Raw genomic sequence first — 26,251 nt, forward strand, 5'->3', positions numbered from 1 at the left:
ACACCTACAGGTACAGAACATGAGTGCACTTAACGCTTCTGGGTTTTCTGACTCTGCAGACAGTCAGTTAATTCATATCTAAGTTGAACACTGTCTCCAGCCCCGATTGCTATACCCTCACCAGTCTGGCTATTTGCCACCTGCGACACAAAGCAAAGGGTCCCTGGAGAAGTAGAAGGGAAACTCACAGGAGGATCGGCACAACTTCTGCCTCAGATGTAGTAAACCCCAAGTTACAGATAATTATGCTGCCAACGAGCATAGGAAACACCAGTTCTCTGTTCCAAAGGGGGCTGTGCCACTGCCTACAGTCTTCCCTCTGGAGAGCTGACGTGGAAGTGATCAGAGAGGGAGGGAAACCAACAAGGTGGGAACAAACACCTGGGTTTCCAAGGCCTTGAGAAATGGAGGAGCTTTAGTAAGGACTTGACTGGTGCTTCTCACCTAGTTCCAAGGCGTTGAAGCTGCGTTTGCCTAACTTTTTACTACAACAATTACAGTGTCTGTTAAAGATGTGTGTTACATGGCGCACACATCTATCTACCTGGCACTGCTACTAGTCACTCAAGATGCAGACCTTTTAGGAACACAAACATTCATCTCCAACTCACTGGTTCTAATATTTATTCCGCTTTAATTTCCCCTTCTAAAATATACTCTACAGCTTGGCAGCCACTATAAACTTTTATAAACTTTAATTAAAAAATTAAAAGGTCAGCCCTGCACTTGTACTCATCATATTTTTCTAAGCCACATGTGGCAAGAAACTAGCAGCTGGACAGTGGGGTGAGAGCATGCCCAGCTCTGCAGAAGTCCACTGGGAGCCCTTTCTCCTCCACACCCCTGGAAAACCTCCCTGAAGGAGTTTCACCTCCATGCCGTATGAGCACCATGTATCCAGCTACTGAGTGTGTGTAGTTACTTACCTCTTCTGCCTGACATGTGCATGCTACACACACATTCAGCTTTTAAAATCTCCTTTCAACAACAACAACAACAACAACACATAATAATGTGGTCTCATCCATCCCACAATTTAATCAGCAATCCTACAATTAAAAGCCCCCAAATCTTTGCTTTAGTTTCCAAGGCACAACATGGGCAGCTTATGCCATCTGCCACTGCCTTCTCAAATGTGGAATGGCACCTGGGCAGCAAGTCAGGGTTGAAAGCCATACAACAGCCAAAGGCCATTTTATCACTTGAAGCGCTAGAGAATGTAGCAGCACAGGCTCGCTCACAAAGCCAGTCCTTGCAGAGTTTTAAACACAGTATACTATCAGCCTCATCTTTCAATTTAAAATGCTTAAATACAAAGAGCTTTTGAAGTGGTAAGTGAGCAAGCTGGACCAGATGGCCTTCAATCCTGGTGTGCCACAGGCTGTGGATGTGAGGCTGTGGTCAGCAGAACTCAATGACACAGATTTTAAAACAGTTTGTGTGCTGATATTGCTTTAAATGAAGTCAATGCACTTGTGTGAAACACCTCTAGTTGAGGCAAATCATTACTAATACTGGATCAACTCAAAACTGATTATTATAGTAAATACTGAATAAAAACACAAATACACCTAAATTATTTACTTACCATTAATTCAATGCTTCTATAACATTACACCTGATGAGTTACTTGACACTGTAACTAAGCATTTTTATTCTCCTTTACATGTATTTAATTGTGGCTAGTTTCATTCCATATATTCTAATATCCATGTAATTCTACATAACACATAGACCAAAGATGTAGTGCAAATGCCTCAGTGATAGCTTCTTAAAGAATGTATTCACGACCTATTTAAGTTCTCACTCTGATCTGCTACTCTATTCCAAATATTAGGGGATATGAAGCAAACTCTTGGAGTGCTAGGGTTTAGATGAGAAGGGGACTTTGACATATAAACATACTAAAAATGTCTCAGCTGTCCCAAAAGGAAGAAGAGAAGAATCAAAGGCAATGATTTTCATGGAAGTTGTGTTTGGAACTGGCTAGCTAATTCTGTTCGAGCCTGATGATCTTGAAGAGAAGGTAGCAGATATTATACTTCCATAAAGTTCTTTAATTATGATAAAACTTGTAGTCTACAAGCTAGAAGTTCATGCAGACATACAGGCAGTAACACTAATGGCAAAATTCTTTGTTTTACTTTAATTAAAATTTTTAAGATTTATTCATTATTATTTTTGTTATGCTGAGTGTGGTAGCTTAAGTGTAACTGGCACCTATAATCTCATAGGGAGAGGCACTATTAGGAGGTGTGTGGCTGTAGCCTTGTTGGAGAAAGAGTGCCACTGTGAGACCTCATGTATGCTCAAGCTTCACTCACTGTGACACTCAGACCACTTCCTGCAGCCTGTGGGATCAAGATGTAGCTCCTTTACACTGTCAGCTCCTTCTCCAGCATCATGTTTGTTTACCTGCTGCTAAGTCCCACCAAGATGACAATGAAATAAACCTCTGAAACTATAAACCACCCAATAAATGTTGCCATGGCCATGGTGTCTCTTCACAGCAACAGACACCCTAACTAAGACACTGAGGATAGAACAAAGGATCTGAAATATGCTAGACAAGTACTCTATTACTAAGCTACAACCCAACACATTAGAATCTTTTTGTTGTTGTTTTGCTTTGTTTTTCAAAACACTGTTTCTCTTGTAACAGCCCTGGTTGTCCTAGAACTCAATTTGTAGACCAGACTGGTCTTGAACTCACAGGATTCTCCATCCTCTGCCTCCCAGAATGCTGGGATTAAAAATGTTTGCCACCATGTGCAGCTAGACTCCTAAAAAAACTGACTTATTTTATGTGTATGAGGTTTTGTCTGCAGGTATATATGTGCACCACGTGCATACCTGGTGTGTACAGAGGCCAGAAGAAGCCATCCATCTGCTGCTACTTAGAGTTATGGAAGGCAGGCAGTACCACTATGTAGGTACTAAGAATTAAACTGGGTTCCTCTGTAAGATCAGTAAGTACTCCTTAACTTCCAAGCCTCTGCATCCCCTATTTTATTATGGTGTGTTTACTTATTTATCCACTTATTTGGATAAATTTGTATGTGTGCAGATGTGCAGACCTGTGGAGGCCAGAGGCCAACTTCAGGTATCGTTCTTCAGTTATCATCAACTTTGCTTTTATTTTTAAACTTACTCATTTAGTGTGTGCACATGTGTGCCTCGGTGTGTATGTGCACCCCATGCTTACAGGTGCCTGGAGAGCCAGAAGGAGGAACTTGATTTCCTGGAAATGGACTTACAAATTGTTGCATGCCCTTGACGTGGGTGCTGGGGACTGAGCCCAGGACTGAGCCCAGGACTGAGCACCAAATGCTGTTAACTGGTGAGCCATCTCTCCAGCCCTCATCTTGTGTTTTGAGACAGGACCACTCACTGGAATCTTGAACTTACAGATTCAGCTAGGCTGGCTGGCCAGCAAGCTCCATCCTCCTATCTCTGCTCCCCTAGCACCGATAATAGAAAACACACATGACCATGCACCACTCTTTTTATGCAGGTGTCGGGTGTAGAACGCAGTCCTTCATGCTTATACAGCAAGCACTTTTCCAACTGCGCCATCTCCTCAGGCCCATCGGCTCCTCTTAAAAAAGTACATTCATAATATATATCTGTCTGTAGAGGTCATGTCTGAATAATTTTCTTAATCAAATATCAATTCCAAATATGTCCTTTCAGCGTGTTAGGTTAAATGCCCCTTCCAGTAAAACATTTCCACAGTTGCATCAGGCTAGAACACTAAGCCCCACTTAGCTCTAAGTCTCACCTGCACCCTCATTCCAAATCTCCACCAGCAGAGAACCCGCATACATTCTCAAGAATGTGGACTTGACGTGAACATGTTATCTCTATGGATAATAAAAACATACCACCCTTTTGGATAATTCTTTCTACATGGTCCCAAAAGTGACACTGGAACAGCTACATGCCTAACTGCTACAAACTTCAGAAAAACCATTCCAGAAGAGTTTGAAATCACTGTAAAAACAAATCCAAATAAACACCCCAGAAGTCTCCAGTAAGACTCTAACTCAGCATGGTGCTCAGTGATTTGTCTTTGTTGTTGAAGACAAGTAGAAAATCATTTAGCATGCATGTATGCACAGATAGGTGTGTTCATGTGTGTGCATGCGTGTTGCTAGGCTTGGACATAGTTGGCAAGCACTCTATTGCTGAGTTCCATTCCCAATGGAACTCATTTAGCTTTTTTCCCCCCTCAATCTTTTTTTTTTTTAAGATAAGATCTCATGAAACCCATGCTAGCCTCCAACTTTAACTGCCTATGTAGTCAAAGGTGACTGACTTCCTGATCCCCCTGCCTCTACCTTATAGTGCTGGGATCATAGGCATAAACCACCACACCTGGTTTTATGTGGTGCTGAGAATCAAACCCATGCTTCATGAATGTTAGTTGCCTAGTTGCACCCTCTACCAACTGAGCCACACTCCCAACTCAGTCATTTAACTTTTGCTCCCTAGAAGGCTCTTTCGTTCTGCCAGTGCACTTAACTGATCCTTATGCCAGTGATGGTTAAAATCCAAAACAAACCCAGAAAACTTTGTTTGGTGTTAGTTGAGTTTAGGATAGCTGACGTAGGAGTCAGTGCTATGTGACCAATAACCAACCAACCCCCAGAACTCAGCCTGGGATGCTTCACCCACACGGTTACCTGGGAAGCAGTCAGGCTGGGCGGTGCTGCTGACTGCTGGGCGTGCTGCTGCTGCTGTTGTTGCTGCTGCTGCTGCTGCTGCTGCTGCTGCTGCTGCTGTTGCAGTGGCTGTAGTGGCTGTAGTGGTTGCTGCTGTGCTGTCTGTAGTTTATTTTCAGACTGTGGCAATGGCTGTATCTGGAACTTGTCCGGCTGCTCTTGCTTGACTATCAGGTTCTTCCGCAGCTGCTCTACTACTCTTTTCTACCAAATGAAAACAAAATGTACAGACTCTAACATGAGCAACTCAAACCCTTATAGGTAATTTATTTAATATGAGACCACTGCTATAAGAAATGCTTTATATATGAAGGAAACTGACACATACAGATTTAAAAAGTGAAGTAGAGCCCACTCTCCCTCATCCCCCCATCTCCTTTCTTCTCTTTTCTCCCCGGCAACATCTTTTCCTTGAGGTAGCTGCACTATGTAGTCCAGCGGGCATTGAACTCACTGTCCTGCTTAGCCTCCCAAATGCTAGGATTATAGGGATGAGCTGCTAGAGCCAGTTCAGATTTCTTGGCATGTGAGGCTGGAAGCGCAGAACAGCACAGCAGCAGAAGCCTAACTCTGGAGCTACACTGTCTAAACACACACCCAGTTTATATGCTGCTGGGCAGGTGTTTTAACCTGTCCCTTAGTGTCCTGGTCTGTAGAACAAGAACAGAGTACCTCTTATGAGTAACAACTGAGCAGATCAATCTATACGGAGTACTCAAAACTGACCAGTGCATTACTGGCCATGATTAACTGTGTCTGATATTTAACTATTCAAGCACACATCATCATCATGTATCTATCCAAGTTTGAAACATTAATAGGGTTCAGGACTTGGCGCAGTGGTACAGCATTTGCATAGCATTTGCAAGGCCCCCAATTCAATCTATAGTAACACACTCTCTCTCCCACCCTTGTTTTTAAATAAAGAAACTGCTGTATGTTATATAAGTAAAAAGCATTCTGAATTACTGAAATGTATAACTACTGAGTAGGGCTTCTTTGCTGGGACAGATTTTAGAAATATATGTATAGAATCATATGCTATCTGTTTAGGCAGAGTAAAAGTTTGATTAAACAGAGAAGAAATTTAAAGTTAAACTAAACATAGCGATGTGTGTCTTTAATCCCAGCACTTGGGAGGCAGAGGCAAGAGTACTTCTGTGAGCTACCAGGCTACCCAGGTAGTGGGTTCTAGGATAGCTAGAGCTACATAGTGAGATCTGGTCTCAAAATAACAAAACAAAACAAAGAAAAATGTAAACAAAGGGAGGAAATCTAAAGTCAAGTTTTATAAACTTCCTGAACTATGCTTTTTTTTTTAAAAAAGAATGTATTTTGGGTATTTTCATTATAATAATCTATCCCTCCTTACCTGTGAATATTGTCATTAAGATATACCACCAGACTCTATACAAGAATACAGTTCCTCACTAAGTAAGAGCTGTGATGGATGCACGACTGTGCTCACAGCTCCACTCTACTGAGCACTGTGCTGCCAAGCAAATGTCCCCATTCTCTGCACAGAGTGTGCAAAGCAATAGGACTGAACACCCGCCACTGGCTCAGAGGATCTGCCCCACCATCTGGGGCCTGGTAGGACTCTGACATTCCTGTCTTGGTGGCTGGCAGAAAGAAAAATATGATTTTTCCTTTCAAGTGAATTCAATCAGCTGCAGCTTGCTATTTCTGATAATAAAGGCTGATATTTTTTGATATAGACTATGCTGAAGAAAATGAAGCTTAGTGCTAGTTGAGATTAGTAGTTTTGATTAACTTTTTGAGATAAGGCCTCACACACAAGGTTCTCCCAGGCTAGTCTCGAACTCACTGTGTAGTCAAGGATAAACTTGAACTGATCGTTTTTGGAGTTTTGGAAATATTATGTGTCACCACCACACCTAGTATATGCAGTGCAGGGGGGCTGAACCCAGGGACTCACGCATGCTAGTCAGTCTACCAACCGAACTACACCGCCCTGCCCTCAAAGGGAAGCTGTAAATAAAGGGCTAATGAAATTAAGAACAGCAGGTTAATTTGCAAATTACTAATGTGGGTCTAACTGACTTTGCCGCTAATAGTCTCTAAAGAACCTGAACCTGAAAGCCACCTCACTTAGCATGTTGGAATAGTAAAGTGTTCACAAAATGGCTTTTAAAACATTTAAGTCAATACTAAATACATTCTTGAAAAGTTTTTAAATATTGTTGATTCTTTTCAGACAATTAAAATATCATATAAAGGCCAATTTTGGGGAGAAAACCAACTATACATTACACCCCATACTAGCATGGCCTTTTTTGGTAAAAAAAAAATTTTTTTTTAATGCAGTTCAAGGTTTTTGGAGAAGACACAGCAGATGCTTACAAAAATACCAAAATGCTTACAAAAATAATGTTTAAGTCTTCAAACTGTATTTCTTGAGCATAAAAGGCACTGTGGTGGAAGTGCTATGGTTCACAGGAGAGGGTCCTGCAGGTAATTCTGAGTATCGCACAGAGATGGTAACACTGGCTGCCTGTTTGAACACTTAGTGTTTTAAAATTAAATAATTATTAGAGTTGCTTTCAGTCTTCCTTCTCACCAAATACCAAGTATGCATCACCAGGGAAAGAAACTCCTAAAACTTTTTTTTTTTTTAAAAAAAACAAAACAAAACAAAACAAAAAAAACAGAGGAAATTTAAAGAGTGACAGTTGTCAAAGGGAAAGAGAGGGTGGGGTAGGGAGGAACTGTGAAGGAAACAGCACAGGAAACTATGTGGTACACCAGGCACAGAGGACAGGGTATTTTCTCCTCTACAGCATCTTTAGGAACTACAGTATGTTCTCTTGATTACTGTCTACTGAAGTGAACTACAACGAAGACACCAAGTCCAGGACCTGCTCGCAGTGTTGTGTGCAGCAGCAAGGAAGAGCAGAGGCAAGAACTAGAGAGATGCAGGCTAGAATACTCCTCAGTCAGATGGCTAGAGCAGGGTGATGGCCAGCCGGAACCAGAGGCAGAGTGGGAGTCCAGTGAGTCCTACTGCATCCATAACTGTTCCTACACAGAACCTGCTGGCGAGGAGGGGCACCTACATCCAAACACTTGTAAAGCTGCGCCAGTCCTTAGAAGGAAGGAAAAAGCCTGTGGGTTGGACAGTCTGGATCACATGAACTGGGTAAAGTTTTCCTTAGAAGACAGCTCTGGTATTTCAAAGCACTGCCCAGAGCAGAACAGTCCAGCCCCTCTCCCTGCTATACTCACCAACTGCAACACCACAGGCATGTGGCCATGTCTGTCTGAAAAAAGCTTCCTGTCACTGTAGTGCAGTCAGAAGCAAGCCCAAGGGTGGAGAGCAGAAAGCTCTGTTGCAGAGGCACTCCTTGGGCAGAGGTGCCCTGAGGCAGCACTGCATGTCTGAGAGTGGATTTTCTAACACCCACAGTCTCAACACTCAGGTAAACACAAAAGCAGTTCAGAGGGCTCTGGTCGTGGGTTAGCATAAAATCTGGGTAAAAGTGAGAGAAGACACAAAATAGTATATGAGAAGTCCTTACCAAGTGTGGTCAGGCAGTATTCTCAATGCCCCATACAAAGGATACCCTTTCACCTCCCAGGAGATAAGCCTACACTTTTACCATCATGTTTTGAACAAAGAAATCATGGAGTTTTTTTTGTCAGCCATTATTGGAGGTAACAGTAGTATAAATAGATTTCCAATGGTGTTCACATATGAGTGAGATCTTTGAATGTGGCTAATTATCTCAGTCCATTATCCTGAAGTTCTCAGAAAAGATTAAATATCACAAACTGGCCATTTGACATTACCAAAAAGTTTTAAAAGGTTTTTAAGGATTATTATCAGTATTATTAATTAGTTAATTTTAGAGAAAGGGCCTCTCTATATAGTGTTGGCTATCCTGGAACCTACTATGTAGACCAGGCTAGCCTCTGACTCACGGAGATCTGCCTGCCTCTGCCTCATGAGTGCTGGGACTAAGGGCCTGTGCCACCATACTCAGCTTATAAAGGTTTGTTGTTGTTGCTTTAAAAAGTGATACCTGAAGGAAATGGAAAAGAAGACTTAGGAAGAATGATGGTAGAAGGGAGGGAGAAAGTAAACAAGTTCTAGACTTCTCTCGGTATATTTTCTACAAACAACAGGCCTGTGTGGCCTGCTTCCGTAAGGGCTGGTCCTGCCCTCGATCCTGACAAGTGCTCCATAAACCTAGTCTATGCCTGCTCCTCACCTCCTTGACTCTTCCATCACATAGTTTCATTTGGGCTTGTTCAGGCAGAAGAGTTCACAGGGCCTCGGTGATCAATACTATGACATTCAGTGATACTATCGACATGTCCACATGACAGCAAGATGGGTTCAAAAGAAAAATTCAGAATTGTACAAATACAATAATCAGAATATACGTTTGAATTCCTGTTATCGCTGGCAGCTGTCCCAAGTTCCCTGGCCAAGAACACAGAAGGGCATGGAGAACGGGAGGGCCAGCCCATCGTCCCCATTACGCCTGCGCACAGATTCGAGGGCGCATCTCTCAGAAGAAACTTAGGCACTGGACCGTTTTCTTCACAGCTGGATGATGGTGCTTCACATCACTGCTTTTCACAGTCACTCAACTAGCTTGTGCTCTATGCAACATCATCCATTCTGAATCAACTATGAGAAAGCCACACCCACTCAAAAATCTTCTTTCAAAGTAATGCCTTAAACATTCACCCTTTCTAGTCTGAAAATGTGGCCTTAACCTTTAAACAAGAGGCTGACAGGGAAGTTTTGAAACTAAAATATGAAGGACCAGTCCCGTTTATCTTCACGCCTAAGATACAACGAGCACATGTCCAGGTCTTCAGACTCATCCACTACTCAAAATGAAACCAGAGTATTAAATTTTATGTGACTAGAGAAAACTAACCTGGAAAACTTTGTATTCATTGGTATCAGAATTTATCAAATGGCACTGAGGGAGTGAGTGTCTCCGGGATGGAGGGGGTGTTCTGATGCTCAACTGAAATTCAACTATCGCATTTATAATGAACCATATTCATTAACACTGAGGATGCAGCAGACAGACACGACTTCTTCAGAAAGTGTCATGCAGTTGCCCTCCAGGAATGCTGGCACAGCCTGTCATCCTAGCCAGCACTCAGGAAATGGAGACAGGACAACTCTAGGCCAGCCTAGAATAAGCACAGACCCTGTTTCAACATGAAGCAAATCTGCATGTGCTACTGACATTAGTGAGGAGACCACAATTCTGAGCGAAGGTGTGTGTTGCTTAAAGAAACAGAATTAAGTGAATTCAACCGTTGTGTGAATAGAAACACAAAATATCATTTTATGAGCAAAAATACGGGAAGAAAGCAGTAAGCTCACAGTAAACTCCCCCACTTAATACAGTAAGAAAAGTCGATATTTTGCAGTGACCCTATTGGAGAGAATGTTCGCAGGGGAGTACAGGAGATAATTCCAGCAGAGTGGAGGAAGAAGAGGAATACTGGTAGCTTCAACATATTGATAGTGGAGAGTGCTTAGGGAAGTGTGAGAACAAGGGACAGAACTAATAATAATACAATTTGAGGATGTAAAATTTCAACTCAAGTCAACAATTAAATGCTACTTTTATTTCAAATGTCAATTATTTTCCAATCACAAGATTTTTTTAACATCAAATTAAATGGTTTGATTAAAGGTCTTGATAATTTGTTACTCTTAAAGACTTATTTTTGATTGGATTCAGACTTAGAAGTAGAAGCTCTCAGCGGGGACAGCCTACATCCCTTGGCAATCTGTTCCTAGTGTTTTTCTTTGGTTTCCTTCATTCTCTTGGCCAAAAGTTTGGTATATTCTGAAGCCTCCTCCTTGTTTCTCTTAGTGTGTTGTTTCTTCAGAGCAATACATGGGTGTTTATGCTGTAGGACATGTGGAGTAACAGGAGGCTTCTGACCTTCTTGGTTTAGGGTTTTTTTGACAACATACTGGTGTTCATCGCCTTCTTTTAGAGACTAAAAAAGCTTTCAGATCCTGCAGCTCTTTTGGACACAAACCAACAAAGCACAGTAGTATCTGTCAGTCCAGGAATATCTTCCTTTCCTTTAACCAAGTTGAGTTAGATTGACATTCATGAAGAAACTTGCACGTCCTCTCTCCAGCTCTTCTTGGTCTATAACAAGAATGCCCTTACTCAACAGTGAGCACATTCTGCCATGTGAGTGTGGACACCTTGCTTCAAGAGAAACCTTGTTAGTCATTCCCGCCACTGATTCATACCACATAACCCTTCCAGTCTCGCACAGAGCATCAGCAGCTACTTGTGTGGCTATGCGCTTCTCATAGAACCTATGAAGCTTGTATTCACCATTCACCATTCACTTCAATGAGTTTTGACAGTCAGTGGCTGGGAAGGAGATATTTATTCAGCTTCATCTTGACACAGTCACTGCTGAGGGGATGCCACAAAAAGAGCTGTTGGATTTTTTTGAGATAGGGTCTCGCTATGTAACTCCGGCTGACCTGGAATTAACTGTGTAAACAAGGTTGGCTTCAAATTCACAGAGCTCCACCTGCCTCTGCAGAGGTTAAAGGTGGGTACCACCAACCATTTTAATGTTAGTTCTAAGTGGTTAGCTTTCTAAAAAATTTAATATGCTTTATTTATTTCACATGTATGTGTTGAGGACATTTAGAACACGTGCATATTTTTGTTACTGTTCTATGCTGTGAAGAGACACTATAACCAAGGCAACTGATAAGGGAAGGCATTTAATTGGAGCTTGCTTACAGTTTCAGAGGGTCAGTCAGTCCATAACCATCATGACCAGGAGCACTGTGGGAGGCAGGTAGGCCTGGTACTGGAGTAGTAGCTGAGAGCTTACATCTTATTGGCAAGATGGATGAAGAGAGAGAGGGAGAGGAGGAGAGAGGAGACTGACTGGGACTGACACTGGTTTTGGAAACCTCAAAGCCCACCTCCAGTGACACACTTCCTCAAACAAGGCCACACCCACTCTTAGTCCTTCCCAAATAGTCTGCCAACTGGGCACTAAACACTCACATATAAGAGCCCATGTGGCCATTCACTTTCATACCACCACAGTGTACATGTACAGGCCAGAGGACAACCTGGAGGAGCACAATCTCTCATCCACCATGTGGATCCAGGGGGTGGGACTCACATCTTTAGGGTTGACAGTAAACATCTTTACCTACTGGCGAGATTTTTTTTTATTGTTGTTGTCATTTTAAATTATAAACAAAAAAATACGGTATCAAGAGAGTGAATGCTATTTACTGCCTTTTTATCTCGGAAACCAAACATAATCTGAAATGTATCTTTGTATTGAAATCTGGCCCAAGATACTCTGTAGCTCTATGGAGGTTCATAAGTTAGAACATATAAAATAACATTTAATTTAAACATGAAGTGACCTCAGACACAGTAATGAGGAGAGCAGAAAACCATTATTAATAAAAATTATTCACAATCTGCACAATTTAGCTTTTTTTTTTGTTTGTTTTGTTTTTCGAGACAGGGTTTCTCTGCAGCTTTTTTAGAGCCTCTCCTGGAACTAGCTCTTGTAGACCAGGCTGGCCTCGAACTCACAGAGATCCGCCTGTCTCTGCCTCCCGAGTGCTGGGATTAAAGGCGTGCGCCACCACCGCCCGGCAACAATTTAGCTTTTTGCTACATGAGAAAGTAGCCACTCACTGTGTCCTACAATGAGCTATGACACGGAAGCCGTCAGTTTGTAAATTAAAGCTTCAGCTCAGCAGAAGCTCGTCTCTCTGTAACCAGCTGTTTACAGAGCACTGCTGCACACACCACCAGCTCGTCACTCCAAATTCCACAGCTATTTCCCACACTTAAGGGCAGAATTGCATTGTTAATGCCAGTGTTGTCTCATTCACTACTGAAAGTGTCTCATCCCTCTGCCCTAAAGCTGCTACTCATTTCCTTACAAAAGAAATATGACTTGAGATCATTACACAATGGCTGTCCTGACAAGTTGAAGACAAAAATACAATTTTTAAATACAGCGATGATCGCTGGGTGTGGTGGCATAAATTGTTAATCCCAGCACTTGCCATGTAGAGGACAATAGACCCTTGAGTTTGAGCCTTCCCTAGTCTACACAGCAAATTCCAGGACAACCCAGGGTTAACTAGAGATACTCAAAAAAAAAAAAAAAAAAAAAAAAAAAAAAAAAAAAAGCACAGCAATGGTCCTAAAGCTAGAAGGGGAACAAAAGCAACCCTCCTGTCATTTTAAGGATTACTAGTGAGATGAAATATATTGCCTATTCCTGGGAAATCACTTGAGATAATGTAAGAAATTCTTCCTTCACAGAAACACTGGACAAAATTAGATGCAAGAAGAGGTAAGTAGATGAAATGATCAAGTTTATGCAGAATACATCTATCAAGTCATAGATGAGACATTTCCCAAGGTGACACCACCTTTCAACAAACTTCAATTCTAAAGTTTCTCTTGAGAAAAAAGAGAGCAGTATTAAATGTGTACCATATTGGGCATTAAACATCTTACAGAAAATAGACTGGTGAAATTATCACTTTCTTGATATTTAAACAAAAGTAACTATTAAAATTCACAAACACTGAAACTTATACCATCCTGAACATGATAGTTTTAGTACTTCAAAACATATTTTCATCATCTATGATAAGACTAGAAGTATACTTTTTAAAAAAAGATTCTAAAGCTACTGAGTCAGCAGCATCTTGTCAAGCCTTCTAGGCTTGGGTAGCTGAAGATATTTTTTTATTCCTCACAATCATTTAAAGAGAAAAGTAAACAATGTTACAAATGTGCTTTAGGTCAAGACCCCACACAGAACAACTCAGAAGGCACATGTCTATCATGTGCGCAGGCTGCTGTGGAGATGGAGACCTAACTCCCAGCGATTTCATTTTCTGGGACATGTGACACAAGGGGACTGCACTGCTCTGTTCAGCTCCGGTTTTCTACATCAGAAACAGAAGAAACCTTTGTTTTAAATCTATAACACTAGAAACCTTAATTCAGTAGTAGCAAAGCAGGAATAATCTCTCATAAACTACATTTTCCCTCCACGCTGCTTCAGGAGAAATGAAGAATCCCAGCCTAAGTTCTGTCACTAGAGAAGACCTGCGACAGGGCAGTCATTTGCCCATCAGTCTCGGCTCTTGCGGTTTTTGCTGAAATGCAGAGTCCCTGTGGCAGTCACATCCTGGGGTACTGGGGTACCCCTCCTCCTCTCCAGCTCTGGGCACAGACACCTAACCCTCACATTCAAAAGCCTGATGCACCATGCAAATCTAAGCTACTGAGGTACAGTCACTGAGAGTTCCAAGCCACTCACCCTGTGTGCAAACTAACCATTGCATTCTGCTTACAGTTACTGATGACTACCTGTTACCAGAACAGCAGTGAGCAGAAATGAAGCCAGCCAGGCAGCAGAGAACAGGACCAAAGACACTAAGAAAAGAACTGCTTTCAATACTGTGAGTCAGAGTGTCTTTGCTATTAGGTGATACCCAGGGGCCATCAACTCCTAACCTGAAGACAGTAGTTATCATGTTAGTGACAGAAGACCTCATCATCGCACAGAAAACTTTCCACAAGAGGTTAGTCAAAAGGGTCTTAGATAACCAGAAAATCCAAATGGCCTTCTGGGTAACCACAGTTTTGCTATAGTGAAAGGGACTTGAGTGTGATTTTAACAAAGACTACAAACCCAAGAATCAAGCTGCCAGTAGCAATAAGTCCACAAGACAAGCCAGAACATGAGGAAAAGGATAACTACATAAAACACCAAGGTGGTAATGAAAGAGTAATAGTAACATGATCCAAAACAATGCCTCCCTACCAAAGCAGCCTCAGACACCTTTCAGAAACATAACCTCCCAGTATGTGAAACCAGCATAAATGGAATCCAGTTCTCTACTATTGCATAGTGCTGTCTCTAGCTGGAGAAAGCAGCTGTCTCAGACCCTAGAGGTCTGAGAAATGAAGACTCTTGCTGAAGCTACCTACGTTATCACAGTAAGCAGATACACTACTGGACTCGGAGTCCAATCACAACACTTACAAGTAACTTTAAGCACTGATAATTCTTCTCTCATAGTACTTGGATATTTCTGTCTTTGGGTTTTTGTATGCTGCTTTTGTTGAGACCTGTCTCACTACAGAGCCCCAACTGTCCTGGAACTCCCTATTGAGATCAAGATGCCATGGAACTTATAGAAATCTGCCCTATTTTTGCCTCCCTATGGCTGGGATTAAAGGTATGTACCACCATGCCTGGCAAGAACCTGCATTTTGAATGAAACATTAAAAAAAATTCCTTAATGATGCCATCTTTAACATTAAGTACCCATGTGTTTAATGCATTACTTTCCACTTATGTACATCAAATACGCCTCTTGAAATTGTGGGGTGAATTAAAGTAACAGTAATTGATTCCAGTGAGGAAATAGAAGCACATGGTGGCTAATGCCAATCAAGTTACAGCTATCTGATAATTTAAAAAAGGGGAAAGGGGTTACCCAAAATATGGAATCCCTGCCTCAAAAATCTAGTTTGCAGTAAACTCCACTGATTTAACCACTGAAACGCACTCTTCTGAGCCAGAGTCTCTGGGGCTGACAGGAGCTGGGTGACATCCAAGTAGACTGACAGAATGCACAGTGGTATGGAGCTCCAGGCTATGGGGGAGTGGCATCCTTTGCTGGTCATCAGTCTCCAGATACAAGAAAGTGCTGGGAAGCAGGGTCAAGTTCATAGGATCCAAGGAAAAACTGAGCAGGAGAGAAGTCGGAGGGTGCAGCAACGGGAAAGGGGAAAAGGTCTGCCAGAGGAGAAGCAGATTCCTTTTGTTGTTGTTTTACTTTGTTTTGTTTTCAAGACAGGGTTTCTCTGTATAGCACTGGCTGTCCTAAAACTCAGATCTGTCTGCCTCTGCCTCCCAAGTAGTAGGATAAAGGTGTGCACCACCACCTTCCTTCCTTCCTCCCTTCCTTCTTTCCTTCCTTCCTTCCTTCCTTTCTTTTTCTTCCTTTCTTTCAAAACAGAGTGTGGATGATCAAAACCAATATGCATATTGGCTGGAGTATAACACTACAAACCACACAAAGAGGTTTTTAACCCTCCCTGGCTTTCAGAACTGCTCCTAAGGGTTCTGTAGCCCCTTCCCCAGCAAGCACACAAGCCCAGGGTTCAGTCAGCAGGAATGCCATGAGAATGCCACAGCCTTCACTTCTGCTCAGCCTCCACAGGCCTAATGTGGAAGTTCTGGGTTTACTTATCTCTGTAGGCAGCACAGCCTCACCAAGAGTGCTATGCTTCAGGCTTTGTAAGAACAAGATGTCGGCGGGTGTGTGTGTGTGTGTGTGTGTGTGTGTGTGTGTGTAGTTGCATCATTCTGCAACGCCTTATTTCAATTTTATGCTGAGCCTGCAAAAGCACTCAATTAGCCCAGCAGCCCAGCACTGCTCAGCTCATCCTTTAGATGTTCTGGTAGCGGGGCAATTTTACAACATGGCCTGGTGGTGTGACGCTAGTAACAGATATGTTCAACTCATCAAACCCTTGAACATCTCCTGTTCTTTCTCCATTCTTGACCCATCTCATTACATTTTCCCTATTAAAAATATGTCCCATGATATTTTCAACTAAAGGACATTAGAATCTACTTCTGTCTTAAACTCACAGAAATGCACATAATCTCAGGATTACATGGAGATGCGACCTGAGCTCCCTACATCTGCCCATGATGCTCAGAGTGACAAGGTGGGATTATCTCAATGTCCTTTAAAAAGAATCTAGGGCTGGGGGATAGCAGTGCAGCCTGCTGGTGAAACACTTGCCTAGCACGTTCAAGGCCATGTGCTCACTCCCTTCCTCACACCAGCTGAAGGATGGTGCGAACAGGTAAGACTGGAGGACAGGGCAGGGCTATCTGCTGTCTAACAGTGCGGCAGTGAGACAGACCCACTTGTGCAGGCTATCAGCTCTGCCGCTAATCAGAAAGGGGAGAAAGCTCCTTTAGGAAGAGAAAATGGAACAAACTGAGTGGAAATGAAGAAGTGACACAAAAGTACAATGTTTAACAACCACAACCCTTGTGGTTGAAGGTGCCCCTCTCCTAACCAAGGCTCCTGTGGCAGGAAAGCATCATCCTACATGGGGTGTGCACCCATACTTCACAAGATGCTTGTTTGTGTGACAGTTATACTGTCATAATTTTAGATGGTTAAACCTCTGCTCCTGAGTTTACAAAAGATCAGAGCACTTGTCACTTGTGGTGCAGGTAGAGGGAGATAGAGTAGGTGAGCAGTTCGTTTTTCTTTATAATTACACCCCATTAACCTTATGCATGAAAGCTCTCCTGTGCTTTCATACCAGCAGCACCAACTGGCTGCATTTGATAAGGTTCTACCAAGTCTGCAAGAACAGCACAGCCACAAAAGGAACACTTCAATGCTGCAGACTTAAGCAGAGCTGTGTGCAGTTGTTACTGGCTCACATATTCAGCTAGAGGCAAAGACAAACCAAAGCCAGAAAACTAGAATGACAGGAACCAACTTAAATAAATGTGATCTGAAGATTTTCTGATAATCTTCACAGTATTAAAACAATCACTTTGGTGTTATTTATTTACTATTTTAGGCTTTAACAGTGGTAGGAGACACAGAACACAGAATCAGATACACTAAAACTTACAAGGTGACACCATTCCAAGGTGACCTACATAGAATTAAATCACATTGGGTCTACAAGCTGCATGTGGTAAAGGGTTGGTATTTAGTTGTTAAGCTATTTCTCTTTATGTACTGCTCAGTGACTCAAAAAAAATAAAAAGTCCATTTGCATCCTTCTTGACAATGGCCCCATAAACGATTTCCTTTTGGGGAGTGAGAGAAGGAAATCCATTATTAACGCATGCTCCAGGAGCACTCCTTCCCATATGCACAGAGGTAGATGGGCCCCTTCCATCTTCAGCAAAGGTTAGGTATGCATGCTTGAGAAGACAAAACGAAAGCCAGCTTAGAAAGTAGGTGCTGGCACAATTAATCTTGAATAGGATCCTAATTATTTGGGAAACAAAAGGTAGTTATATTTGCACCTCTTTAACCAATGACTTCGTGGCTCTCAGCATTTCAGAGTAAGTTTTCCACCACGGAATCTTGCATCTCTGCAACCCTAACTACAGAGATCTTAGGAATATCAATGATCATCCCAACAAGGCTGCTCACTATTAGCTCTGCCTCTTGGGACACTTGTGCACAAGGGACACAAGCATAAGATCTGATACAACCTGATGGTGAGCCAACAGAAGGGCTGGAGTCCAACCAGCACATCAGTCCACTCTCCAGGCATCTGCAAAGCCAGGGTTCTTCTCTGTAGTCCAGAGTGGTCTGGAACTCACCATGTAGCCCATGCTGGCCTCAACTTCTCAGCAATCCCCCATATCTTAGTCTCTGAAGTACTGGGATTGCAAGTATATACAACTTTCACAAAATCTTGGTTTTGAAAATTAGTGAGATGCTTAAGCACTTTTTGTTTCTTAAGTTGCTGTGTTTTTTGTTTGTTTGTTTTCCAGTTTTTTCAAGACAGGGTTTTTCTGTGTAGTTCAGGCTGGCCTCGAACTCATAAAGATCCTCCTGCCTCTGTCTCCTGAGTGCTAGGATTAAAGGCATCACCCACAACGCCCAGGCACGTAAGTACTTTTAAAAGTGTTTGGCAGGGCTGCCTGGAATCCCTGATCCTGTGCACTGACATTCCATCTGAACTGGTGAGTGAATGCAGACCCTGGGGCAACCTGCCCTGGAAGAGAGCACAGACCCCCTCCCCCCAGCTCCCTCTGCAGGCTTGTCTCTGTTTCTCCCGTCCCTGTCTCTCCCAAGCTTTCCCTAGTGTTCTCAGGTGTCCTGCTCCTGTTCTAAGGCCATCCACCCAAAGGGGTCAGACTCTGGCCTCCAGGCAGGTCTGAGGATTCCTGCAAGGGAGTGCGGGCTTCTTCAGATTGTGACGCAAGGAATAGGTCCTCCTCTGGCACTGGGGAGATCCAACCAGTTTCAGTCACAGCAAAGATTGGTCTAGGACACCAAGCGCCTCCGGGCTCCTTTTGAAGGAAGAGATGGGCAGGCGCCAATGCAGGAGCTCCTCCAACAACATGAAAGGCAACATGACATCACCACAATCCAGACATCCCGAAACAACAAGAATTGAACACCCTACCCCAGAAGATATAGAAGAAACCGACCTTAAACAGTACTTTATGAAAATAATAGAGGACCTTAAACAGGAGGTAAAAAACTGCCATAAAGAAATGGAGATGACAAACAAAAAGGTAGACAAAATAAATAAATCTCTCAAAGATACCCAAGAAAAACAAGAAAAACAAGAAAAAGCAATCAAACAGGTAAGGGAAACAGTACAAGACCTGATAAATGAAATGGAGGTATTGAAGAAAACACAATCTGAGGGACGACTGGAAATGGAAACTCTGAGTAAATGAACAGAAACTTCAGAGACAAGTATTTCCAACCGAATACAAGAGATGGAAGAAAGAATCTCGGACTCTGAAGATACTATAGAGGAAATAAACTCACAGATTAAAGAACTAAACAAATCTAACAAATTCTTAACACAAAACATTCAGGAAATCTGGGACACCATGAAAAGACCAAACCTAAGAATAATTGGGGTAGAAGAAGGAGAAGAATTACAACTCAAAGGCCCAGAAAACATATTCAACAAAATTATAGAAGAAAACTTCCCTAACCTAAAGAAGGATGTTCCTATGAAGGTACAAGAAGCCTACAGAACACCAAATAGACTGGATCAAAAGAAAGCATCCCCACGCCATATAATAATCAAAACACAAAACATACAGAATAAAGAACAGATATTAAGAGCTGCAAAGGAAAAAGGTCAAGTAACATATAAAGGGAAACCTATCAGAATTACACCTGATTTCTCAATGGAAACCATGAAAGCCAGAAGAGCTTGGATAGATGTGCTACAGACACTAAGGGAACATGGATGCAAGCCTAGACTACTATACCCAGCAAAGCTTGCATTCACCACTGATGGAGAAAACAAGATATTCCAGGACAAAAACAGATTTAAACAATACGTAGCCACAAATCCAGCCTTGCAGAAAGTAATAGAAGGAAAATCACAAACCAAGGAGTCCAACAATGCCCACAATAACTCAGGCATCTAGCGACCCTTCACCAGCACAACTAGAAGAAGGGAAACACACAAACTCTACTACAAAAAATGACCGAAGTTAACAACCACTGGTCATTAATATCACTTAATATCAATGGACTCAATTCACCTATAAAAAGGCACAGGCTAAGAGACTGGATACGAAAACAGGATCCAACATTTTGCTGTTTACAAGAAACACACCTCAACCACAAAGACAGACACCTACTCAGAGTAAAGGGTTGGGAAAAGGTTTATCAAGCAAATGGCCCTAAGAAACAAGCGGGTGTGGCCATACTAATTTCCAACAAAGTTGACTTCAAACTAAAATCAATCAGAAGAGATGGAAAGGGACACTTTATACTCATAACAGGAAAAATCCATCAGAATGAAGTCTCAATCCTGAATATCTATGCCCCTAATATAAAAGCTCCCACTTATGTAAAAGAAACACTTCTAGAACTCAAGGCAGCCATCAAACCACACACACTAATAGTTGGAGACTTCAACACTCCTCTCTCACCAATGGACAGGTCAATCAGACAGAAACCTAACAGAGAATTGAAAGACTTAATGGAGGTAATGAACCAAATGGACTTAACAGACATCTATAGAACATTCCACCCAAATAGGAAAGAATATACCTTCTTCTCTGCGGCTCATGGAACCTTTTCGAAAATTGACCATATACTTGGTAACAAAGCAAACTTTCACAGTTACAAAAAAATATTAGTAACCACCTGTGTCTTATCGGATCACCATGGATTAAAATTAAAATTCAACAACAATGCTACCCCCAAAAAGCCCACAAACTCATGGAAACTGAACAGTCAACTACTGATCCACACCTGGGTCAAGGAAGAAATAAAGAAAGAAATTAAAGTCTTTCTTGAATTTAATGAAAACAAAGACACAACATACTCAAACCTATGGGACACAATGAAAGCAGTGCTAAGAGGAAAGTTCATAGCACTAAGTGCCCACTTAAAGAAAACGGAGAAAGCACTCATTGGTGACTTAACAGCACACCTGAAAGCTCTGGAAAAAAAAGAAGCAGACTCACCTAGGAAAAGTAGAAGACTGGAAATAATCAAACTGAGGGCAGAAATCAACAAAATAGAAACACAGAAAACAATCCAAAGAATCAATGAAACAAGAAGCTGGTTCTTGGAGAAAATCAACAAGATTGACAAACCCTTAGCCAAACTAATCAAACGGCAGAGGGAGAACACACAAATTAATAAGATCAGAAATGAAAAGTGGGACATAACCACAGACACAGAGGAAATTCAGAGAATCATTAGATCTTACTACAAAAGCCTGTATGCCACAAAATTGGAAAATATAAAAGAAATGGACAGTTTTTTAGATAAATACCATATACCAAAGTTAAACCAGGACCAGGTAAATGCTCTAAATCGTCCTGTCAGTCGCGAAGAATTAGAAACTGTTATCAGAAACCTCCCTACCAAAAAGAGCCCAGGACCAGATGGTTTCAATGCGGAATTCTACCAGAACTTCCAAGAAGACCTAATACCTATACTCCTTAAGGTATTTCATAATATAGAAACACAAGAGTCACTGCCAAACTCCTTCTATGAAGCTATAGTTACCCTGATACCTAAACCACACAAAGACTCAACCAAGAAAGAGAATTACAGGCCAATCTCACTCATGAACATTGACGCAAAAATTCTCAATAAAATACTGGCAAACTGAATCCAAGAACACATTAGAAAAATTATCCATTACGATCAAGTAGGCTTCATCCCAGAGATGCAGGGCTGGTTCAACATACGAAAATCTATCAATGTAATCCATCATATAAATAAACTGAAGGAAAAAACCATATGGTCATCTCATTAGATGCTGAAAAAGCATTTGACAAAATTCAGCACCCTTTTATGATAAAGGTCTTGGAGAGATTAGGGATACAAGGGTCATTCCTAAATATAATAAAAGCTATTTACAGCAAGCCGACAGCTAACATCAAATTAAACGGAGAGAAACTCAAGGCTATCCCACTAAATTCAGGAACACGACAAGGCTGTCCACTCTCTCCTTATCTCTTCAATATAGTGCTTGAAGTTCTAGCAATAGCAATAAGACAACATAAGGGAATCAAGGGGATTCAATTTGGAAAGGAAGAAGTTAAACTTTCATTATTTGCAGATGATATGATAGTATACATAAGCGACCCCAAAAACTCCACCAAAGAACTCCTACAGCTGATAAACTCCTTCAGTAACGTGGCAGGTTACAAGATCAACTCCAAAAAATCAGTCGCCCTCCTATACACAAAGGATAAGGAAGCAGAGAGGGAAATCAGAGAAGTATCACCTTTCACAATAGCCACAAATAGCATAAGATATCTGGGAGTATCTCTAACCAAGGAAGTGAAGGATTTATTTGACAAGAACTTTAAGTCTTTGAAGAAAGAAATTGAAGAGGATACCAGAAAATGGAAGGATCTCCCCTGCTCGTGGATTGGGAGGATCAACATAGTAAAAATGGCAATTCTACCAAAAGCAATCTATAGATTCAATGCAATCCCAATCAAGGTCCCATTAAAATTCTTCACAGAGATTGAGAGGACAATAATCAACTTTATATGGAAAAACAAGAAACCCAGGATAGCCAAAAAAATCTTATACAATAAAGGTACTTCTGGAGGCATTACCATCCCTGACTTCAAACTCTATTACAGAGCTACAGTATTGAAAACAGCTTGGTATTGGCATAAAAACAGAGAATTTGACCAATGGAATCGTATAGAAGATCCGGATCTTAAACCACAAACCTACGAACACCTGATTTTTGATAAAGGAGCCAAAAATACACAATGGAAGAAAGAGGGCATCTTCAACAAATGGTGCTGGCATAGCTGGATGTCAACCTGTAGAAGAATGAAAGTAGATCCATATCTATCACCATGCACAAAACTCAAGTCCAAATGGATTAAAGACCTCAATATTAATCTGAACACATTGAGCTTGATAGAGGAGAAAGTGGGAAGTACTCTACAACAAATGGGCACAGGGAACCGTTTCCTACGCATAACCCCAGCTGCACAGACATTAAGGGCAACATTGAATAAATGGGACCTCCTGAAGTTGAGCAGCTTCTGTAAAGCAAAGGACATTGTCACTAAGACACAAAGGCAGCCTACTGACTGGGAAAAGATCTTCACCAACCCTGCAACTGACAAAGGTCTGATCTCTAAAATATATAAGGAACTCAAGAGACTAGACGGTAAAATGCCAATTAACCCAATTAAAAAATGGGGCGCTGAACTGAACAGAGAATTCTCAACAGAAGAAGTTCAAATGGCCAAAAGACACTTAAGGTCATGGTCAACCTCCCTAGCTATCAGGGAAATGCAAATCAAAACAACTTTGAGATATCATCTTACACCTGTCAGATTGGCTAAAATCCAAAACACCAATAATAACCTTTGCTGGAGAGGTTGTGGGGTAAGGGGTACACTCATCCATTGCTGGTGGGAATGCACACTTGTGCAACCACTTTGGAAAGCAGTGTGGCGGTTTCTCAGGAAATTCGGGATCAACCTACCCCAGGACCCAGCAATTCCACTATTGGGAATCTACCCAAGAGATGCCCAATCATACAACAAAAGCATATGCTCATCTATGTTCATACCAGCATTATTTGTAATAGCCAGATCCTGGAAACAACCTAGATGCCCTTCAGTGGAAGAATGGATGAAGAAACTGTGGAATATATACATGCTAGAATACTACTCAGCGGTAAAAAACAATGACATCTTGAATTTTGCAGGCAAATGGATGGAAATAGAAAACACTATTCTGAGTGAGGTAACCCAGACCCAAAAAGATGAACATGGGATGTACTCACTCATAATCGGTTTCTAGCCATAATTAAAGGACATCGAGCCTATAAATTTGGGATCCTTGAGAAGATAATAAGAAGGTGAACTCCCAAAAAAAGATATAGTAATCCTCCTGGATATTGGAAGTAGACACAATCGCCAGGCAAAATTGGGAACTTGAGGGTTGGGCGAGACTGGGCCAAGGGAAGATGGGGAGAGAAAAGTGTGAAGGGGAGAATGGGGGGAGCTCAGAGGAATGGGATGCTTGGGATACAGGAAGGGTGGATATGGGAGCAGGGAAGCATATATCTTAATTTAAGGAGCCACCTGAGGGTTGTCAAGAGACTTGACCCTAGAGGGGTTCCCAGGTTTCCAGGAAGACGCCCCCAGTTAGTTCCTTGGGCAGCTGAGGAGAGGGAGCCTGAAAAGGCCAGTTCCTATAGCCATACTGATGAATTTCTTGCATATCACCATAGAACCTCCACCTGACGATAGATGAAGAAAATGACAGAGCCCCACATTGGAGCACCGGACTGAGCTCCCAAGGTCCTGAGGAGGAGCAGAAGGAGAGAGAACATGAGAAAGAAAGTCAGGACCGTGAGGGAACCTCCATCTGGCGATAGATGAAGAAAATGACTGAGCCCCACATTGGAGCACCGGACTGAGCTCCCAAGGTCCTGATGAGGAGCAGAAGGAAAGAGAACATGAGAAAGAAAGTCAGGAACGTGAGGGGTGCGTTCACTCATGGAGACTGTGGGACAGAACTAATGGGAGATCACCAACTCCAGTTGGAATGGGACTGATGGATCATGCGACCAAACCTGTCTCTCTGAATGTGGCCAACAGCGGGGGCTGACTGAGAAGCAAAGGACAATGGCGCTGGGCTCTGATTCTTCTGCATGGACGGGCTCTGTGGGAGCCTTCTCAGCTTGGTCGATCACCTTCCTGGACCTGGGGGGAGTTGGGAGGACCTTGGTCTTGGCATAGAGTAGGGAACCCTGATGGCTCCTTGGCCTTGAGAGGGAGGGAGGGGAGGTATGGGTGGAGGGGAGGGGAGGGAAGGGGGGGAGGAGGGGAGGGAAGGGGGAGGAGGAGGGGAGGAGATGGAAATTTTTAAATATAAAAAAAAAAAAAACCATGAGAAAAAAAAATAAAAGTGTTTGGCAGAGAGATGTCCTGCAGAACCCTCGTCTGCTGAAGACAGATGAGTGAAATCCACCACGAATTCTTGTTTAAACCATTACAAACTTACCTTGTGGTATATTTCTAAAATGCTTACCACAAAGGTATTTTTTGGAGAAAGCTCTCCTTAACCTCAAAATGGGATATGTATTTACAATAAAAGACTTGTGTATGTATCTTTAAAACCCAGTATTGGAGACATTATTTTACTTCTTTCTTTCTGTGTTACATGTTGGTGTGTTTACAGCAGAATTATGTTGAATGTGCACATGCCAAAAGATAAAGCCAGCTCATGCCTGTAAGAAACAGTTCCTGCAAATGTGAGCTTCTCAGTGTCCAGATACAGTGACAGTTAGGCTTCTCTTCTGCCTAACAGTGCATGCTTTTCATTTCTCAATGAACCGAATTTCTTTCATTACATGCTTGGTTTTAGCTTTCAGACTGGCAGGATAAAATTCTACTCTCTAGAATCATATTAAGAATCAGGCAAAAGCCAGTGTACCTGTCCAGGATCTGTAGCTTTTGACTCATCGTTGGGCCGTCTGTTTATGTGTGCTGTACCTGTCCAGGATCTGTAGCTTTGACTCACCGTTGGGCCATCTGTTTATGTGTGCTGCTTGTCACACAGTGCAAATCAACCTGCTGCTGGGCAGACCTGCCTCATGCTGCAAACTCATTCTGCAATTCCAACCTCCCTCACCGGCAATAGGTCCTCTTATTGAAATCTAAAACTGACACTTCAACCACCTAGAGTCAGACCTTATTCTATTGCTCCTGTACAGAAAAAATGATACACCACAGGCCCATGTGCAAACAGGTCATCTCAGCCCTGGGCTCACGAGGAAGAAGGCAGTACAGTTTTGCTCCTATCAGCAGCAATCAGCCTGCTACCCAGGAATATACATGCACATTCAGAGGGAGGCTGAAAAGATTGCTGAATCTCAGGGGACAAGAATATGAACTGCAAATACAAACCATCCAGTCTTCTGTGGGTTTCTATCTGTGATATTACCCCCCACGTTTAATGCAATTCAGGAAAGGCTCTTGGAACATCCTGTGAATCATCCACAACTATTCATTTGCTTGCTGTTTTACATGTGCCCCGCTAATCGCCCTCTCGTCTTAATTTTAAAGATGTAAGAGCTATGAATAGATGGGTGGGCAGAACAAGGATGGGGCAATATTCAGTAAATATCCCTACTGGTATGCAGTAATAAAAAGAAGCATATGTGCCTGTTCTGTCAGAAGACTCTTCGCTTCAGAGGACACACGATGCTCAT

General features: G+C 42.2%; 1 protein-coding gene across 23 annotated transcripts in view; it reads right to left on the reverse strand.

Moving 5' to 3' along the window:
• Phf21a (PHD finger protein 21A) overlaps positions 1 to 26,251 on the reverse strand; it is a 160,732-nt gene that overhangs the window by 24,900 nt on the left and 109,581 nt on the right. For 22 of the 23 annotated variants that reach the window (XM_038329320.1, XM_038329308.1, XM_038329315.1 and 19 more), the window contains one exon: positions 4,686 to 4,928. In XM_038329320.1, coding sequence (XP_038185248.1) covers positions 4,686 to 4,928 — 243 coding nt within the window. Of the gene's footprint in view, positions 1 to 4,685; positions 4,929 to 7,970; positions 8,113 to 26,251 lie in introns of those variants that run through there. The other variant, XM_038329328.1, reaches the window with a different exon arrangement.

Source organism: Arvicola amphibius, chromosome 5, assembly GCF_903992535.2.
Source record: "Arvicola amphibius chromosome 5, mArvAmp1.2, whole genome shotgun sequence".
Lineage (NCBI taxonomy): Eukaryota > Metazoa > Chordata > Mammalia > Rodentia > Cricetidae > Arvicola > Arvicola amphibius.